Source organism: Cariama cristata, unplaced genomic scaffold, assembly GCF_000690535.1.
Source record: "Cariama cristata isolate BGI_N322 unplaced genomic scaffold, ASM69053v1 scaffold1559, whole genome shotgun sequence".
Classification (NCBI taxonomy): domain Eukaryota; kingdom Metazoa; phylum Chordata; class Aves; order Cariamiformes; family Cariamidae; genus Cariama; species Cariama cristata.
In genome coordinates, this window is record NW_009637182.1 from 425 (window position 1) to 19912 (window position 19488).

The 19488-nt window shown below is 40.9% G+C and overlaps 1 protein-coding gene across 1 annotated transcript; it reads right to left on the reverse strand.

Annotated features, from left to right (window-relative positions):
- Nucleotides 1–1096: 1096 nt before the first annotated feature.
- MINPP1 (multiple inositol-polyphosphate phosphatase 1) lies at nucleotides 1097–19482 on the reverse strand. The gene is made up of 4 exons (XM_009708175.1): nucleotides 19299–19482; nucleotides 18294–18391; nucleotides 16386–16519; nucleotides 1097–1617 (listed from the first exon to the last, which is right to left on the reverse strand). Exons 1-4 carry the CDS (start codon nucleotides 19456–19458, stop codon nucleotides 1218–1220), a joined length of 792 nt encoding a protein of 263 aa, XP_009706477.1. The 5' UTR covers nucleotides 19459–19482; the 3' UTR covers nucleotides 1097–1217.
- Between the last annotated feature and the right edge of the window lie 6 nt (nucleotides 19483–19488).

Consider the following 19488-nt stretch of genomic DNA (forward strand, 5'->3'; position numbering starts at 1 on the left):
TTTTTCTGCCACACTGCAGAGCTCTAAAATACTTTCCAACTTTCAGTAGCAAGTGAACCTACTTTAAATGCAGTTGCCTTAAGAGATCACCAGTACTGGTATGCAATTAATTTCTTTAAAACCAGCTTCACTTCAAGAACAAGGTGGCACATCAGATGTATAAGGCCTATGTAAGTGACACCATGTTTGGTGCCTTAAAGCTAGCAGAAGTCAAAGTCTCAGACAGATACTTTTTACAGTCCAAAACCTGCCTGGATTTAGAGTTAGCAACAATCCCATTTCAAGCAGGAGGCTGGACTGGAGGCCTCCAGAGCTCCCTTTCAACCAGAGTTGCTAGGAAAACTGTCAGCACCTGGACAGGGCCAAGATGTTCATAGCAGTAGCAGAGCCTGACCTGAATGCCCTAGCCCAAACCTTTAACACAAGAAATTGATGGTGTCAAGTGAAAGGACACACCAGATTAGAGAAGAACTGCTACAACTCTCAGAGCACCGTAAAGGAAGAGTGGCTACTTCCCACTCCCTCACTCTTTTCTTTTTTTAAACTTCTTTTTAAAGATAAGTTACTTACCCTGGAGGCTAACTCACTATGTGCAAAGGGTCAATGATGACTTCAAGACTTAACACCTGGACCCTTTTCAGACAGATAATGCATGCAAGAACACTGCAACTTCTCCTGCTTTAAATGCCTAAGAAGAAGTTCCCATGGTGCTGTCCAAGCAGAAGCTGGGCAGCTGTGAAGAAGGACTATGTACCCTCTCCTTCCTAGAAGCTCAGGAAAAGGAGCAGAAAAGTTCATGAATTTGAATTATTTCATGCCTGCCACAGGAAAACAGTAGCTAGCAAAACAGGCAGCACAAAGCAATACTGAATCAGTCCAATCACCTTCAGCACTGATAAGTTGCCCCAGCTCTTAAATCCATCAATGGCACATTCATAAGAGGAATGACCAATGAAATTACTTATTCGTGCATATAAACATACAGATACGCTTCATCTTGCATCACGTATTTGTTACAAATGCTCAGCAATATCCCTGTTACAGCATTTGTTTTTGTAATTTTGCTTATGTAACAAACAGTGCATGAGACAACCCATCAAATCCACAAGTTTAGAAAGTCAACGCAGCAGCAGCAAATCCTCAAAAGTGCTTGTTCACAACGTCTGTTGAACAGAACCGAGATCAATTATGCAGAACACCCGCTCCATTTCATTCCCTCAAAGTTCGTCAACAGCAGTAATGTTAACTTTTGGTAATTCACATTCTTCTTTGAAGTGGCAGTTTTCCAGGATGTCCTTGTAATAGTCCTTGAGGTCTGCATAAGTAGAGATGGTTTCATTTGAGTGATGAAACGACATCAGCTTTTCATTCAACAGCATCTGCACTTGATACTCATTTTTAGAGGTTTTCACTTGATCACAGTGGTAAAGCACAAATACCAGGTTGGCTGCATAAGGCACAATCCGGCCACTGCGAAATTTCCGATGTGTTTGTCTGACGTAATTGTTTGCCTTGAGAGGCTCATCATCTTTGAAGAAACCCATAAGGGCAAGCAGTGGCTGAAGTGTCTCTGCATGTCCAACTTGTACAATCAAAGGTGAAGAAATGGGTTTTGAACTAAAAAAGAAAAAAAAGCACAAAGGATGAGCAAGCGCCTGTGCTTTAAAACAAACGTACCAATATATTGCACAGCTGTCAGCAATGAAGGCTTAAAGAAGTAGACTTCGATATTGTTTTACTCCAATGCCCGATAAAAACCTGTTTGGGAATTTCAATATATTACAGACTTTTTTTAAAGCATTCAACTTCCTAAATTTTGTCCCAATTTAAGGTATTGGCTCTTACAGAAAATGTAAGAAATTGCAATAAATGTAGTTAGGCTACAGCTAGAGCCTAACAGAAATATGGTAAACAAAAGCACGAAGCACGATTAATGGTGTACGTCCATATACTCAGTACATCTCCTTGCGTGAACCTAGTCACTTGTGCTCTTCCCAGGTATGGGAAGATCCAGTGATCACGCTACAGTTAATATACTGGTTTTGGATTAAATATAAGATTTCTAAATAGCATTGCCTCCTCCCATCAGGAATTTGAGAGAAGGGCAGCAAATCACCAAGCCAAGGCTTTGTTAGCATACAAACCAAGTCAAGCCCTTCATCGGACGTGACGGAGTCCCCTTCCATCGTCAGCACGTGAGAAGGCTCGAGGCCATCGCAGTAACTCATTATTTCTGTTAACACAGATCCATTGCAAATACATATAGCCATTCCCACATCATGGACTGTTTGGAAAAACTCCTTGAGACTCTTTTTTTAAAGCCAAATAAAATTTTTACCATATGTTTCACAGATTTGATTTAGTACAAACCTACAGCTAAAATACAAGTGTTTTTCCCACGATACTGAGCTGTGTTTAATAAGATTGATTAGAGTCAGTAATTTTTTTTTGTTATTGTTCCCTGGCAGATGCAAAAAGTATCTGAATGACAAAGCATGATGAACTATTAAGTGAGATCATCCAGGACACAATCCACTTCAAAGACCAATGATTTTATTATTAAAACATACCCCTTTTCCTTTAGCTATTCTAAATAATTCAAATGACACAGAATTTTTTAGGTCTTTTTAATAAACTTCTGCCTAAATTAATCCAAGGTGCAAAGAGAAGCCCCCACGTTATCATCATTTTAGACCTGGCAAGTTCTAAAGTTTTCAGCATTAGTTTTGCTAGATTTGAGGATCTAAAACTTTTTCCGACTGCTGCAATAAAGGATAAGTGACAATTCGGATTCAAGATTAAAATTAAGTCCAAGTACAAACTTACTGGCACATGAAGAAACCACAGTAAACCCCTACTACCCTCTGACCTAACTACAACCACATGATTGCCCATACAAGCAAACAAATTACTGATTTGGCACACAAACTGCTTCCCTCCCTGGCATACAACCACCAGGGCAGGATTTTAAAGAGTGTTTCCTGCCTACCTCTATGACCACCAATAGTTTTAACTGCGTATCATGCTAGAACAAGAATAATAATTTGATAGTAAAATACTGCCCATTCTGCCCCCCACCCCCAATACAGTTCAGCTGTTTGGAAGGTACATCAGCATTTACCAAAGTTTAGTCTGAAGAACTGGAGGAAAACTCTTGTCCCTCCACAATGTACTAGTCCAAATTGTAAGTAGGACTACTGCTATTACTAATTCTCAAGAATACCAACTAGTCAAAAAGAAGATTATACTCCCTCAGCACTAGGCCAGCAAATTAAGTCACTGATTCACACCACAAACAAAGCTTAAAACAAAGGCGGTTTGTGCAACAAAAGATTACACATTGTTCAACCAAAGGAAAGGTAAGGGCTGGCTTGCTGCATGAGGAAACATCAGCCAAGAGGAAAATCTGCCCCTTGCTCCAGAGAAGGATGATGGTTTTTTGGGACTATCTCCAAGTGGCACTCAGAAGCCCAGGTGACTTGTTCCACCACATGTAAATACACATTTAGCTTTCAGGAGACAAGAGGTGATGTTTGGCAACGTTCCAGCTGCCAGTAAAATCCACCCACAGATAAGGCACATCTTGATTGGCCCCAAAAGGAGGCGTTTCCTCCGTTCCAACCTAAAGTCTGAAGCAACTGAAAAATGGTTAACTGGGGACTTGCCTGTTCATTCGAACTTTGATCAGATAAGCAGGAATTCAGGATGGGCACAGGATGGGCTCTGTACTACCAGCTCTATATAGCCATGTCTGTGAAACACACCTCGCACCCTTCTGCTCCCTGGGGAGCCTGCAGCTCTTCTCGCTCTACACCTTAGACATGTATACACATACTCTCCCCTCAGGCAAAACACCACTAAAAAATAGTATCAGAAACCTGCCTCTGTTTCCTGTTCAAAAGGAGCATCAAACCACAGAAAGGTTCTGTATGGAGGACCTTACTTTTTTTTCCCCACCCATGTCTTGGCTGCACCAAGAGGTGTACATTCACCATAGCCCCTTTTCCAGCTCCTCCAAAAATCAGTGGTTTCACCTACATTTCTACCCTTGTTGTTTATAACCTCTTCCTCATTTTAAAATTCTACACCTTTTTGATCCTTCGACCCCTTTCTCTTCCCCCTCCATTCTCTGCTCCCTCCTCTTACTCATTTGAGGAGTTCATTTATATCCTCCCCCTTCACACACACCTTCAGGGAAGTATTTTTAGGTTTTAGGACATGTTCACATCCCTCCCGTTGGTCAACAAATAGGAACAGCAGCAAAAACCACATGCCTATAGAAGAAGGCAGACGGTTATTTCCTTGACCTCCTGTGAATTCCAGCTCTGACATCTCCTGGGCCAGATGTGGCTTCTGTGTGATGTAGGATCTCTCAGTGAATCTTTCCTCTGTCAAATCTCTCCTTAAATCCACGTACATTTCTAGCATGCACAACATCCTGCGGCAAAAAGTTGCGCAGCTTCACGCTGCTCTTAATTTTTTCTATTTGTAGATGCTATGTACCATTTAATCCTTTCTACGTCCAACTTTCCAAGTTGAGAAATCCTACTTTAATCATTCCACAATTCTTCCAAATGAGCTATATCCTTTTAGATCAGAGTATTAGAAATGCACAATACTCAAGCCAGTAAGCTGCATCATAAATCCATGATGCTCTGTTTTTTTTTTTAATTCACAACATCTAACACCTTTTCTAGCTAGCTTACAGAAGTTCGAGATACTTCCAGACAACTATAACCACCTCAAAACTCAACTCCCGAGCAGGAAGTTATCCCAGATTCTGCCTGCCAGTTAATAATAAAAGATCATTTTTACCATGTGGCTTACTTCACAGATCTGCAATTCTCAAGCCCAGTTAGTCTCACAAGGTCCTTTTACAATCCTCCTAGTAGGAACAATTTAACTTATCTTGATTAGAAGTGCTGCATTTGCAATGACACTTAACATCTCAGCTCTTTTTCCCGGTCATTTACAACATGCTGAGCAGCCCAGATCCTTGCAGGTCTACCTCCACCAGTGACCTGCCTCTGCCGGGGGGAAATCAATCAGCTATCCTTACCCTTCATTTCCTGCATTTTTATCAATTTTTTAAAACCATTTAAAGACCTTTGCTCTTAACCTCAGCTGCTCAATTTCTTTTGATAAGGAAACCTGTTGAAAGATGTTTGGAAATCATGACTGTGTCTCCTTAGATCACCCTATTCGTACCCTTGCTGATCCTTCCCAAGAGCTCTAAGACATACATTTTCCTTTCAAAGGACCCACAATGACACTACTCTGGTATATCATATTCATCAAGGTGCTTTCAATGCTAGTCTCAATCGCTATTTCTACTAGGTTGGCCTGTAATTCTGATTCTTTCCTGGAGCTGCTTTTTTTTTTTTTTCATTTTCCCCTTATTTAAATTATTTCCTTTTAAATTATCACACCTGCCAGCCCCCACAAGCTTCTCGGCTGAAACCCAACATGCACTGGCTGTTATTTCAGCTATTTCATGCAAGTTCTTTTAGCCCTCTTGGAGGAATATCACCCAGCTCTAGCAACCTGGCACATTTTCATTTCATCCCAGCTGCACCTCTGCCTCCAAACATGGTGGTCTGTATTTTATAGTTTACTAAGCAAGGAAGCTAGTAATGTAAATATGCTGCTAACATCTCCAAAACAAGTGTTACATACACACTATTCACTCCACAAGGAGTGGATTTCACATACCCACCCCACCTCCCAAGAAAGGTTTCAGAGCTGCTAAGAAAAAAAAGTTAACATTCTGGCTATCAGCACTGGCTTTAGGCAAGGTCTGGCTTTACTTTCCAGCTGACGCTAGCAGGAATTTTGAAATGGAAGTAAATTGCAAAAAATACAGTTAACTTCTTTAAAAAAACTAGCACAGCATAAGTTTTCAAAAGAGGAAACAAATTACAGCATATGCACACACAAGTTTTAAAGAACAAGGAAAGAAAATCTCATGAAGACAAAAGAAGGAATAAACAAGGCGCTCATTCTCACTTTAACTTGAGTTTTTATTTCACCTGCTTTAGTCTCATTAAATCCTCATGCCAACAGACCAAACCACCGTGGGAGAGAAAAACCTCTCCCACTCACAGCTATCTCACAGTATTATTTTAACAAGAATTAAAACCATTTCCTTATACAACAGAATCCTGAGTTTTCAACAGCCTCTTTAATGCAGTATACTTGGTTTCTCACCAGTGCTGGATATCTGATTTCTAAGACCGTTCAAGCACTCCCTGTTTGGTCTCTGGGGTCGCACTCCCTGTTTGGTCTCTCAACAAGGAACTCCAGTTCAGATGTGGTTTCATATCATCTAACAACAGCAATAAAAATCACCATCAAGGTTAAAACAGCAACAGTAATATTTTTAATTACGGGGAAAATAATGAAAGATCGCCTCTTCAGAGTATGCACAAAGGCAAAGGTTACTATTACCCCTACTATTTCTGATAAAGTAAAGACAGGAGCGCAAAGCACAATCAACTAGACACTGATAAATTCAAAACAGTAGCACAGGTTAATAAAATATTAAACAGAAGGCCTGAGGTTTCCACACTCAATCTTCTTTACGATTGATTAATGACTCAGCATCACGTGGAAGCATCAGACAAAGTTCTCAACATCATACTCTGGCAACTGCTAATGATCTCAATTCACTTTTTTCCTCCCTTTTATTTAGTAGTAAATTATTTGGGAAAGCACACTGATCAGTAAGGGGGGTGTGAGAATTTTGTTTCCGACTTTAAAGGGAGATGAAGACACTGCATAAAACTTTGCCATAAAATATTAAGAGCTTGTCTGAAAGTGACTGCTGGCGATTGGTTTCACGTCCATTTTACGGGGCACTTCCAAATGAGCAGAAGTGACTGTCACTAGGCAGAACACGAGCAGGGTTCACTGAAGAGATGTGTCAACTTCAGCTACCGAATCAGTCACTATAACCTTCTACGTAAATCTGACCACAGCTGAAAATGAAGAAGTTACTGAACAATTCATCAGCACAACCCCGAAAGCTAAGTCTCACCATGCAGAAGAGGGACCGTGGAGAAGCACAGACATGGGATTTATCATTCAGGCAAATTCTAGTTCTCCTTAGTCTCAGCAGATTGGGTTTTAACCCTGAACCTTCTGCATCAGCTCACCCACCCTCAAAAGCAGACCATTCCTACTCTTCCTAGAACTACTGATATTATCACTTTAGATACAGAAGAAGTGAACTTTCTTTTAAGCAAAGTTTATTTCCTAAGCACCAATGTGACTTTCAGCTAGAGATATCCCACTATCTCCTGGGGTTTGCTGTAGGAAACGTTTCTTCTTACAGCAAAGCTTAACTGATCAACCTTGAAACCTCATGTAAAAAATCTCTCCAATAACTTCAAACAAAATAAAAGTTTTAAGAACTGCTAAACAAGCAAGCTTAGACTACATTCTGTCCTTCTCCCCAATACAAACTAGAGATAACCCAAACCCCAGGAGATAGTGGGATAAGAAGAAACATTTCCTACAGCAAAGCTTAACTGATCAACCTTGAAACCTCATGTAAAAAATCTCTCCAATAACTTCAAACAAAATAAAAGTTTTAAGAACTGCTAAACAAGCAAGCTTAGACTACATTCTGTCCTTCTCCCCAATACAAAAGCCAGGACAAAGGACTCGAAAACCTCTATTTTCAGCTACAGGATGAATTCTCCATCCCTCCCACCTCCCCCTGTGATTTATGGCTAAAAAAACAGCTGGAGGAACCCTAAATCTACAATGAAACAGAAGAGATCAGGGAACACAGTGGCAGCGGTAGGACTCAGAGGGCAGCAGAAATACTTAACAGTGGTGTTGCTCAGTGTTATTACCAGTGGGAAGCAGGCAAAAAACCCACCAACCCAAAAAACCCCAGTCAATCAGTATTAAGTCCTCACCTGACAAAACTTCTACCTGAAATAGCAGAACAGAAGACAGCTGCGCTCATTCATTTCCAGACTCAGTACCAACAAAATGCCACCACCAAATACTGACAAGATAAACATTTTCTTTTTTTCCCCCCAACAAGGACATACGTGAGCTCACTCATGGCAAAGGCAAACTTGAAAAGCTTACAAGACTACATAAAACTCATTTAAAACTCCGATTAAAAGGCAACAGCTCCCACAAGAGTTAAGCACCCAAAGCTAACTAGGCTTCACTGCATTTCACTTCAGAGCTTCTGCAGTTTCAAAGGCTCTTTTCTGATCGATCCCACCTCTCTTGTTCTTATGGACCTCGGAGATGGAATGCGTTACTGCATCAGCATCGTGCTGATGCTAAATGTTGAACTATCATGAGCCAAAACCGAATGAAGAGGGTGACGCCATTTGTCAAACCCTTCCTGCTCAAGGTGAATACTGGTTAGATCAGTTCATTTGTGTGTTAGTTGCCTAGGTATTACTTCGCTTGGCTTTTTAATTCCTTAGATAAAAGGACATGACTCTATAAAAGTTGCTGAGATATCTTTTCAGAGCAATCCTGAGCAAGCAAGTATTAGGTAATTAATGTCAGATTAAGTATGTTCTAGGAGGTTTGAAAGGCACAAGCAACACTTTAACTATCTAGTTCTAGGCATGAAAAGATACATTCCCAGGGGAGGTCCCCTGCACTGCCCAAGTATCTGCGAGAAGTCAGCAAACACACACACACTTCAGAAATGCAGACACAGGGATGCTGCTGAACGTGCTACAAAGACCTATGGAGAATTTCACATCTCCACCTGGTTTCCCCAAAAGCATCCTTTAATCATGTCAGAAGTCCCATCTTTGAAAGATGGAGCTATCAAAACCAACCACACAATATGATACAGAGCTGCTGTTTGAGACCTTTACAGTTTATCAGCAAAAGTCATCCCATTTCTCCGATTTTCTGGAAATGAAATCAATGAAGACCTGCATGTTTTTCAGGTGTACTAGTGTAAACCTCGTGGTCTATTGAAATGTACAGCCAGCACATTGTTCTCTGAATACAGGAACATCTTATTACAGGGATCAGTTTACCCATCACACACACACACCCCCCATGTAATTGTTCTCTCTGAACAGATATACTGAAGTCAAGCAATTTTTTTTTTTTGTAAGTTATATATCACTATGTAACTAGCAGATGAGGTGACAAGCACCTAGTCCAAAAGCTTTCATCACAGGCTCTCCCAGTACCCCAAAAAACCAGAGGACACAATGGGGACAGCCCTGACGTGGTCCCATACAAAGCCACACAGAGCCACCCACACCTCCACGCCCTCTGAGAAAGGGACCCTCCAATGAGCACAGTACCAATGCCTCTGACCTGGCTCTGCAAGAACCAATTCATCCCTCAAAGTAAGCCCACGTAATATGTACCTGGCTACAAACCGCCCTGCACTTCAAATAATGTCATTTACATGTCTACATGTCATAGCCCTGATTCTCCTTTGGAGCTGCTCGGCTACTGGGTGGGTGATCAAACACACTGGTTTACGACTCCCACCAAGGGACGTAGGACATCCTGAGCCTGCACACAGCAAGCCAAGAACCTGCACCGTGCAAATATGGCATCCCAGTGCCAACCAAGAAGTTTTATTAAAAGAAATGACAGAAAAATTTGGATCGGAGCGAAAGGGTTTTTTTTCTTAAATCCAATTACATAATTCCTACCGCTTACGTGGAAGCTTTGTGCTCTGTTCCCTTTGTACATACTATAAAAAGATAGTTTTGAACAGTTAATTGTTTTTAGACCATATATTGAATTCTTTTGTACTGAGTCATATGTTTAAAAGGAGTTATTAGGGCACAGTAGTAAATGACTACAGAAAGGTTATCAATTGTGTTGTGAACTGACCTGCAAATTACACGGAACAGTAAAAGCTACCAATAAATTGGCAAATTAAGCTGTTTACCTTATGGCTTAGCCTGGTATAACTACAAAGATGACCTTCATTTGATCTTGAACTATGTTCAAATCCAAATAAGTTGGTTTAGTTTTTTGGGGTTTTTTTTTTAATACCTTGAACTTGCTTACTCTCAGAGGAAGCCACCAAATATTTTGCAAAGTATACGTGCAGCCAGATGAGTATTTTCAGTCATCAGCGACATACTTTAAATATTGAGACGGCTGCCTAAAGCATACCTCTCAATTTCCACAGCCTTATGGCAATCTGTTCAAACAGTGCAAGTAATAACAGGCATTTCATTTTCTCTTTCACAAGCAAGAAAGGTAGATTTGTTAAATACCTGAAGCTAGAAGAAAAAAGTCTAAAACAGCTTTAACAAATAGCCGATATCCTTAAAGTGTGCCGCAACCAATTTTCAAATCCACTCCTGATGAAGTGTGCAGTTGTTAAGATTTTGGGGTTTTTTCTAAGATTAGCAGCTTTGTATTGCATTAACTGCCAAAATACATGGATTTCTCATCAACACACACAGTTCCTGTTGGCAGGACAGCACTCCCAAATCACAGATATAAGGTTCACTTGGACATCTCACAGAAACCTGAAAAGCAATGCACATCCTTATTCCTTCTATGTACAGTTTTCCTACAGATTCATACCCTCTGCTGCAGCAACAGGGGCTTCCTCCTGCAACCCTTTGCCTTTCGTGTTCCCCTTTTCTTCTCCCAAGTTCAGCATGCCAACAAGGCAAGAAGCCAGTGAGCAATGGGGTTGAGCTGGCAGTCCCGAGCAACACACAGATCAGATGTGCCTCTTGAGGAGGAATGGGGGGCCCCCATCAAATCTGAGGGTATTCCTAACATCAGCGCCATGTTAGGTGAGGCGGGGGGGGTGGTAGGGGGAAAAAAAGAAAAAAAAACATAGTAAGTTTTGGCCACTAGCTGTAGCCGACATATAAGCCACAAAGAACTCAATGCTTCTTCTGAGGTAAGGTGATACTCACTGATTGCTCCTCTACACCCTGAGGTTGAAGTGTCTCTAAATACCACAGCTTTGGTTAATTGGACACTTTCTAACTGTTTAAACAAACACAGACTGCTAAGAGCAGCCTCTCAAGGTTTATTGCATAGTAGCACAACTGCAAGTGAATATGCACGCACACGTACTGCTACCTGGCAGTTTTACCGAGAGCAGGGACGCCTTCAGTAAGGCCCAGGTTCCAGTGAGGGGAAAACCCAACAGCTCAGTGACAAGTATTTCCCCATTAGCTTCTTTGGCACATAGTTGCATAGCCTGACTCTGTATTTTCTATCTGTAGCAGGAAGACTTGGGAAAAGTTCAATTCTTATCTCTTCACAAAAATAAAGTGCTTTATGGACTAAGACAGCTGCCCAAGTATGTCATTTCAGTACCACAAATCACCTGGTTTAATCTTATACCCAATTCTAGTGACAATTTTTTTCCTGCTAATTAAGAAAATGTGGCTGGAAGAGAGTCCTGGCCTCCAACTTCTCCCTAGAAATATGACCATGACATTCCTTACAAGCTGGTACAGAGGAATGTAGTCCTGAAAGGCCCACTGTGACTGTGGTAAGGTCTCAAGGAGTAGATGCTTTCTACTGAAAAACTAACCTTTATCAGACATTTATATTTTATTGCTACTGAGGGTGCAGAAGAATAGGGTCCATGCATGGGTGTGCTAACAGTAGGTGGTCACTAATACAACTATTGATAAATTCAACATCAGACCCAAGTTCCTGAGTAGATATTCCAACACTTATCCAACTGCTGTCTGGATGGGGACAGTTGACAAAAGCACTGATATAGTGAAAATCCCTTTCACAGCCTTCAAAACCACCTTGTTGTACAGCAAGACCTACACAGAAGAGACTATTGCTTAATAGTTTAAACCAAGAATTCTATTGAAATTCATACGATGAAAGATCCTAAAAATATCTGAAACTTTTGCACTGCAAATTGAAGGTGGGACTAATTAGCAACACGTAATATTTATTGCCACCATCATTTTCTTAAGGATAGACTAATCAGTAGAAGATATTTTCCCCAGAAGAAAAGTGAGCTTTAACAAGGCAACTAAGTCCAGTGAGCCATCAAATTGCCAAGTCAGGAATCACTTCATGGAAGAAACAGGGTTACAATAAAAGCAAGGCTTCTCTTTTTAATTCAGCTGCAACTACGAACAAAAACAGGACAAAGCTGTTGAATATAAATACTTAAAGCATGCTACCAAAATGCAGCATTGCCAACACTGTTCTCCACCGCCAAGCCTGGAGCTGAACAGATAATCCAGATCCCTCGGCTTCTTGCTGAAACAGAAATGCTTCCCTTTCTACTTTTGGATAGCCCAAGCTAAGCTTTCCAGAAAGAAAGGAGAACTTGGAGCAAAGATAATGCTCTGCAAGTAAATTTGTGGTTCTTAAGTTTTTTAAGCAAACAGCCAGTTACAAATCAATGTTAAACACCGCTAAATTGAAACAATATTCCACTAAAAGACACATTATGATCACAAAGGTTCATTTTCTGAGTAATGAACTTCTGTAAAAGTATTTAATCTGTTGCCTTGAAGTTGCACAATACTATAAAAAAAGACACCAACGCACACGCATATGCACAACCAAACATTTTCTACTAACGCAGGCATATTTTTTAATTTGTACCCTCATACTGCCACAGGATCCAGGCTAAGTCTCTCTCCCTAGATGAAAAAGCGTTAGCAGCACCTCTGCTCTCTAGATCACAAGAGACCCAAGATGTTCCACTACATGGACAGCGGCAGATTTCCACATACTCTGAGGTGCACCGGGTTACCCAAATTCAGATCACACACAAGTCTTCAGTGCTTTAAGGCTGCCACCTTACGTTGTGGAACGGAGTGACACGCTCCTTTGGTGCAAGGCAACGCACTTGGGAAGCTTTCAGTTCCCATTTAGGATGACGCAGACTAAACAGACTGCTCGCCCAGCTTTAAATTTTGCAAGATTTTTTAAGGTCCCCATCCTTCACACACACGCATAAACTCACTACCTGCTTCCCTCTGTGGTGGCAACACAACACGAAAACTCCAGAGATTGCAACTGAACTTCCGCAGCTAAAACTGAAAGATTGGCTGAAATTACCTCTGTCCTTTAGTGCTCTGCCTCAGGCACCTGCTCTTCCCCAAGGAGTCTGCTCCGTTTCCTAACTTAGTGACTGCTGATCAATAAATCTGAAGTATAGGTATAAATTTTTTTTCAGCTACAGCTTTTTTTTCATTATCATTATTACTAAACTTACAGGGATATCTTGTACACAGTTGAGACAGCTGCAACTACTGCATATAATTTAAGGACTGAAAGGCTGTCACTGGTCAAAGAGTAAATTACACTAAAAGGAAACAAAACTGATCACTCTCCTTCCATCAGTCAGGCTCCATTTAGAAGTCATTTCTCAGATTTCAGAAGGACAGAGGGGTCTTAAAGGGCCTTGCTTGCCTGGTTTTCTGTTAACCTGCACTTCTTCCTGATCTTTTCATTCCTGGTTCTTTCTTTGTTCGTAGACAGACACAGCACAGAGGCAATTGCAGCAGCATGAGTGTCAATCTGTTCAGTTGGGTGTTAACGATACGTGCCCTAATGTATTTTTCATTTAGTTCTCTAGTAGGCTGAAGAAAGGATTCAATGAAGAAGTTTAAATAAACAGTGATCTAGCATAACCCACTGCTTTGACTCCACCACTACCAAAATGAGAGGTATCACTGACTCCCACAGAAGCCTTAAATTTCCAGACATCAGAGTGATCATTTGACAGCACAATTTCTTAAGTCAATTTGGCTGTAGAGGGGTTCCTATCACTGTTTCCTTCAGCCCACCTATCATTCACAGCAACTCCTCCCCAAAGCCAAACTTATTTTATGTTTGCAACTGTCAAGTTTTAACCCATTCACGGCAAAGTGAACAGAGGCTTCTCCTTTCTGCTGGCCGGTGCACAGCAGAGGTGAGATTCCTAAAGGCTCCTGACCCTTGCTGCCACCCAACGCAGCAGAGTTCTGTAGGCTCCCACCCTCAGCTCTCATTTCCAACTCTGTACGCCCCTGCTCTGTGCCCACGTTATCATTAGAGCAGCACCAAGGCACTAATCTGGATGCAAGTGTTGGGAAAGTCTACGTGCACATCTCAAATGCAAATTTTCAATGCATTTATCACATACTAAGCTGACACTGTTAAAAACAGACAGGTCAGTGAGTTTCCAGGTGAATCCCAGAAGTAATTAAGATAAACAGTACAAGTACTGTTTACTTAGTGATAACTCCCCTTTTCATTAAACATGACCTCAACATTCCTGCACCACTCAGAGCTCCAGTGATGAACACAGGGTTTCTCTCTCTCTCCATCCCACACTAAAGAACAGCAAAAAAGCCAACTGACCGAGAATTACACTTCAACTGACCAAACGTACAGTTCTACCTCTGTTAATATCCAACTTGGATCCTCAGTCAGTAAACTCTTAAAGGAACAAAACTTCTTTGCTGTCTTTACTATAAAATGGTTATAATCAATTTTATGGATCATTTCTCCAACCCAAAATGTGAACGCTACTTCTAATTTCAGTCTGCCAACTAAAAGGAAAAAAGTCTTCCAATGGGCTACCATATAAAAAAATATGTAAAGCCAGCCTCAAATACCTGTGACTTATTAATAGCTTTGATATTTCAGAAAGAAAATCATAGCATTCTGCTGGGTCTTAGGTAAATCTACTTTAATACACTGAATATAGAAATAAAGTCCCAAGGATGCTAGGAATGCAAGAACATCCACCACATGTAACTAATGTTTACATATCAACACCAAAGCTGAATTTGCTGGTTTTAAGTTAAATTTATGTATAAATTGGTTTCTGTCAAGTATTTAATGGCACACATTTATACAATCTTACCATCATATCCTTGATATCATGTACTTTTAATAAACATTTCCACACTTATCTGCTAAGGTACTAGTTCATGTGACTGACCACTAAACTATGAATTTGTAATTCCTCAGCTTGCATGAGGAACATGCACACAGGTAGTAAATTAGTTCTCATTCAAAGGCACTGCATTTAAGCCTACAGCAGCTCTCAAAAAAATTACCAGCACATGAAAGCAAATGCAGGTAAATCTGTGACACAAACATCCCAACCTGTAACTGAAGCCTTTTTTTCCTACAGATCCCAGTTTCATTCCTATTTTACTTCTCCCATCGTATCAATTCACACAAGACAAGATCAATGTCAAACAGATACTGAATCACAACTGCTGACTGATACCATCTCACAGGAGTAAATACACAAAAATAGCACAGGCATCTCACCTCTAGTTTTTAAGGAAGTATAGGGATGGTTATATCCATGACACTACAAAGGCAGTTCCGAGGACTGCGCAACGCAGCAGATGGAGTACCACTGCTATTATTCTTCCACGGACACAAAATGACTGTTGTCAAATCACGGCTATAGAAGAAGACAAACCACTTTATCAGACCACCATCCTTTGAAGACGCCTGGTTATTGTATCTTCAAGTCTACTAACAGTTACTTGTAAGGCCTAATATCTTCCTACAGCTACAGTGTTTTTCCTAAACCATAGCTTTGCTGTAAGAGAATAAGGATGGGAAACTAAATACCCTAGACAGTTCTCAGACTGGCCAGCTGAACTACTGACTTCGGATTCATGCAACAAATCAAGGCATTTACAATGACTGCAGGACAAAAGCATCTTTTTCCCGTTCTTACACCAAGCATATCACCTAAAGTCTGCCCTTCTCTAGCTGTAACGAAGCAGGTTTGTTACAACAAGGCTGGTTTGCTGTTACTGCTCCCAGCCTCCTGGATCCAGCAACGGCCTATTCTGGTCTAGAATTACTAAATGTTTGGATTGATCTGTAATCATTTTTTTCCATAATTACATTTCAACACCTTTAACCTGAAGAGAAGGCTTTAATAATGCAAGAGACTCGAATCAAACACATGCAGAAAGAAAGACTGCCATGCTGAAGTGCTTAAGTAATCAGATAACAAAATGTACCATGGGGATGCTTTCAACCCAGAGTCTTCCATTTTCACACAAATTATTTTTAACAAGGACATTTTAAACAAAAACCTCATTGTTTTAACTCAATGGTCTCTCCTCAAACTGTGACAGAAGAGAACAACATTATCAGACACAGTAGCTGCCTGTCCCACGAAGGCCTGCGTGGATCAGTAAGTTAAAAGACGGAAATACATTAGCTGGGCACAAGAGCATCGATGGAAGAAAAAAATAAATATATATATACTCTTTACAGTAATACTGCTCTATTCAAAATTTTATTCTCTCCATTAAAATTCTCCTTGCTCAAACTCTAACATTGTTATGTTTGGAAGTAAAGTACTTAACTTCTATTCACATTAAATCCAACTCAGGATTGACATCAGAAAGCTTGCAGCCAAAGCACAAAAGCTTTTTATTTACCTTTTGCTCTCTTCCACTGCTTTGTCCAAATGCTGGAAGATATCTTGGAATAAAATGCAGCTGGACCGACTATTGATGTCATAGCCATATCCTCTCTTCCAGTATTGCTTCAGGTCATTCAAGTATTCCAGTACCTAAAGTTACAGAGTTCACAAGTTTTTATTATAGCACTAAGGGAAAATAAAAACCTCACAACCTGGAGCAATGATGCTACCACACACTGCACGAAGTCAACAATTCTTTGACACACAAAAAAAAAATAAAACAAACATCAAGGTTCCAGTTGAAACCGTGTCAGGATAAAACCAGACACAATAGATCAAACTAAAGAGCCACCAAATTCAGCATCTTGTCTCTGATCACGCTCATAATCAGGCCTAGGGCAAACAGCAGGCACGCTTCCCCAGACTCCAGTAATTTTCAGCCGAGGGCTTTGAGCCCTAAGGTGGTTTTCTACAAATTTAACAGACTTCAGTCATTTCCCTCCCACAATAACCCAATCTCCCTTTTGAACGTACCAAGTTCCAGCCTTAATAGTACCCTGAGGCTTGGCTACACATTGCGTTAAAAAATCCAAAACCAAAACACACAACAGCCTCTTGTGAACCTGCCTGCTGCTAGCTTCATTTGGTACCCATTAGGTACTGCACATGACAAGACAATCACTATCCACCACTTTTTTAGCATTTCTGATTTTGCCTACAAAGGTCAAAGATCCTTAGCTTAGTTAAAATCTTCAGATGGAAGCAACCCCATACGTTTAAGTAAGTTTGTCTCTTTTAACATTCTAGAGATGTGCACACATCTCAAAAAGAGTTGCGCCTTGGATTTACGTGAGGGCACATGACACTCTCTTTGTTCTCTGTTCCTTTTCTTACAATTCCTAGCATTAAGGTTGTTTTTTAAATTTTTGTTCATTAATTTTACTGTAGCTGAGCCGACATTTTCATGGATCTATACCACGAAAATTTCACTTCTCAGTGGCACAATGGATCTGAGAGACAGCCACCTCGTATGTGAAGTTTCAACATCTTATCCCACACGCATCACTTCGCAGTGAACACTATCTGCCACTGTACTGCTGTGCAATTCACCCTCACAGGGTCCCCTGGCAAAGCCTCTCAAACACCTCCTATTCTTACTATCCCAAGTAACTCCATGTAATCAGGAAGCTTTCCCACCTCACTGCGAAGTTATTTATAAACCTATTGAACAGCACAGGTCTCAGTAGAAGTCCGTGGTGTCCCTGCTTCTCTTTGAGAGGAAAGCATTTACTTCGAACTCCATTGCCTATCCTTTAGCCAACCACCCATCTACGTAGGTCGTCCCTCTTTCCCAGGGGTGCTCAGTTTCTCTAAGAGGCTCAGGGGGCGGGGGGGAAACTTACTGAACAAAGGGTACATCAGGTACTTTTGAAAGGAGAGGAACTGACGTAAGTCTCGTTTATCTGGGTTCTACTAGCTTTATTAACAGGCATTAGGTCTAGAGATCTGGATAGTCCCCAACACCATATAGAAAGAGTCTTAGAGGACCTAGAAGACCTCATTTGATGTCCTCTGGAATCAAGGTATTTTATCACATGATTATGGTATGCAAAACAAAGCTGTCCAGAGCATTTTTGATGTTACAGAAATAAAAGCATCATATTAACTAAGTAAAACAGAAAAAGACAATTCTAAATCAGGATGAATCAGACTGCACCAGGACTTGTATGAATAGAGAAGGATATTTTATATTTCAGTCTTGCTGCTTGATTAACCCAGAGCTCTTCAGAGACCAAAGAAGTGCTTCAGTAGGTTGAAGAATAAGGGGCACACAACTTACAACTTCTGACCGTGCAAAGAGTTACATCTGAACACTAACGATCTTTTGAGGGCTTCTCAAATATCTCTCCCATTTAGCACATACCTTGGCATCTTCTTCACTGAAGAGTGAACACCATGGGGATGTCACATTTTTTATAGCCAACTCATATGAGCAGGTGAGAAAAGCCACTTGAACAAGATCTGCAATAAATCCAAACAAAAGATAGACCACTGCTACACAAGTAGAAACTCTCTCTCAGCTTGCCTCTAAAATGACATGTAATTACAACTTATCAATGCAAACAACATAATCCAATAAATAATCGCCAGTCCAAAAGCCAAGCACCAAAAATAAGCAGTTTTCAACAGAATTATTGCACAGAACCCAAATTTTGGACTGCAAGCTTTTCACGTTACATTGCTACGAGGGGGAAACCATAGCATTTCACATCAAATGTTGCGTGTCTGCTGATGTACGTGCTATAGGTATCAACCACTACTGCGTCCTCATCACCGCAAAGGACAAAATAGTCAAAGGGAAAATGTGTCTGTTCAACACAGAGCAGTCTTTGACTGCCACTACTCACCCTCCACGTTAGTGGCTGAGTTTGAACAGCAGTGTGCTGTAACTTCGGGACTGTGGCTTTAGGGACATGCTAGAAACAACAGCAACACCTATTTGGGGGGGTTCCCCCACCACTTGACCACACAGGGAAACCTAGCACTTCTAGTCTGGACAAGAGAAGTTACAGCACAGACATACAGGTCCACCTTTTCCTGAGGTTATTTGTACGTTTGAATTGTAACAGCTTTTACAAAACTACACCTGCTCAACAAGGCAGAAACAAAAGAATAACACTTCTATCCATCCAAACAAAGGTAAAGTTGATTTCCTGTACAGGAAAGATATTTTCAAACGTGTTTTTCTTCTGACTACTGACTAAGAAGCATTCATTACTGCAACACCAATATACGTTTACAGCCTCATACATTTAACTAGGGACTGCGTCTCCAATTTACAGCATATTTACTTGGCATAACTACATGTCTTGGAAGTTGTTTTCACCCAGACTTGGAGCCGAAGCCATCTGTAACAGGCATTCGTTACCTGCGTTGAGCTCCTCCACCGGCAAACACAAGGCACTCGCAACCTTCTCCAAGACCCTCCTCATCTCCGGCCCCTCTCTGAAGGCGCTCACTTGGCACATCGCCGCATCGTTCTCTTCCACCAAGGCTACAAACTTGGCGCAGTGATCAAAAAACCGCATCAAGGAATCATTAACTTCGACCTCCACCTC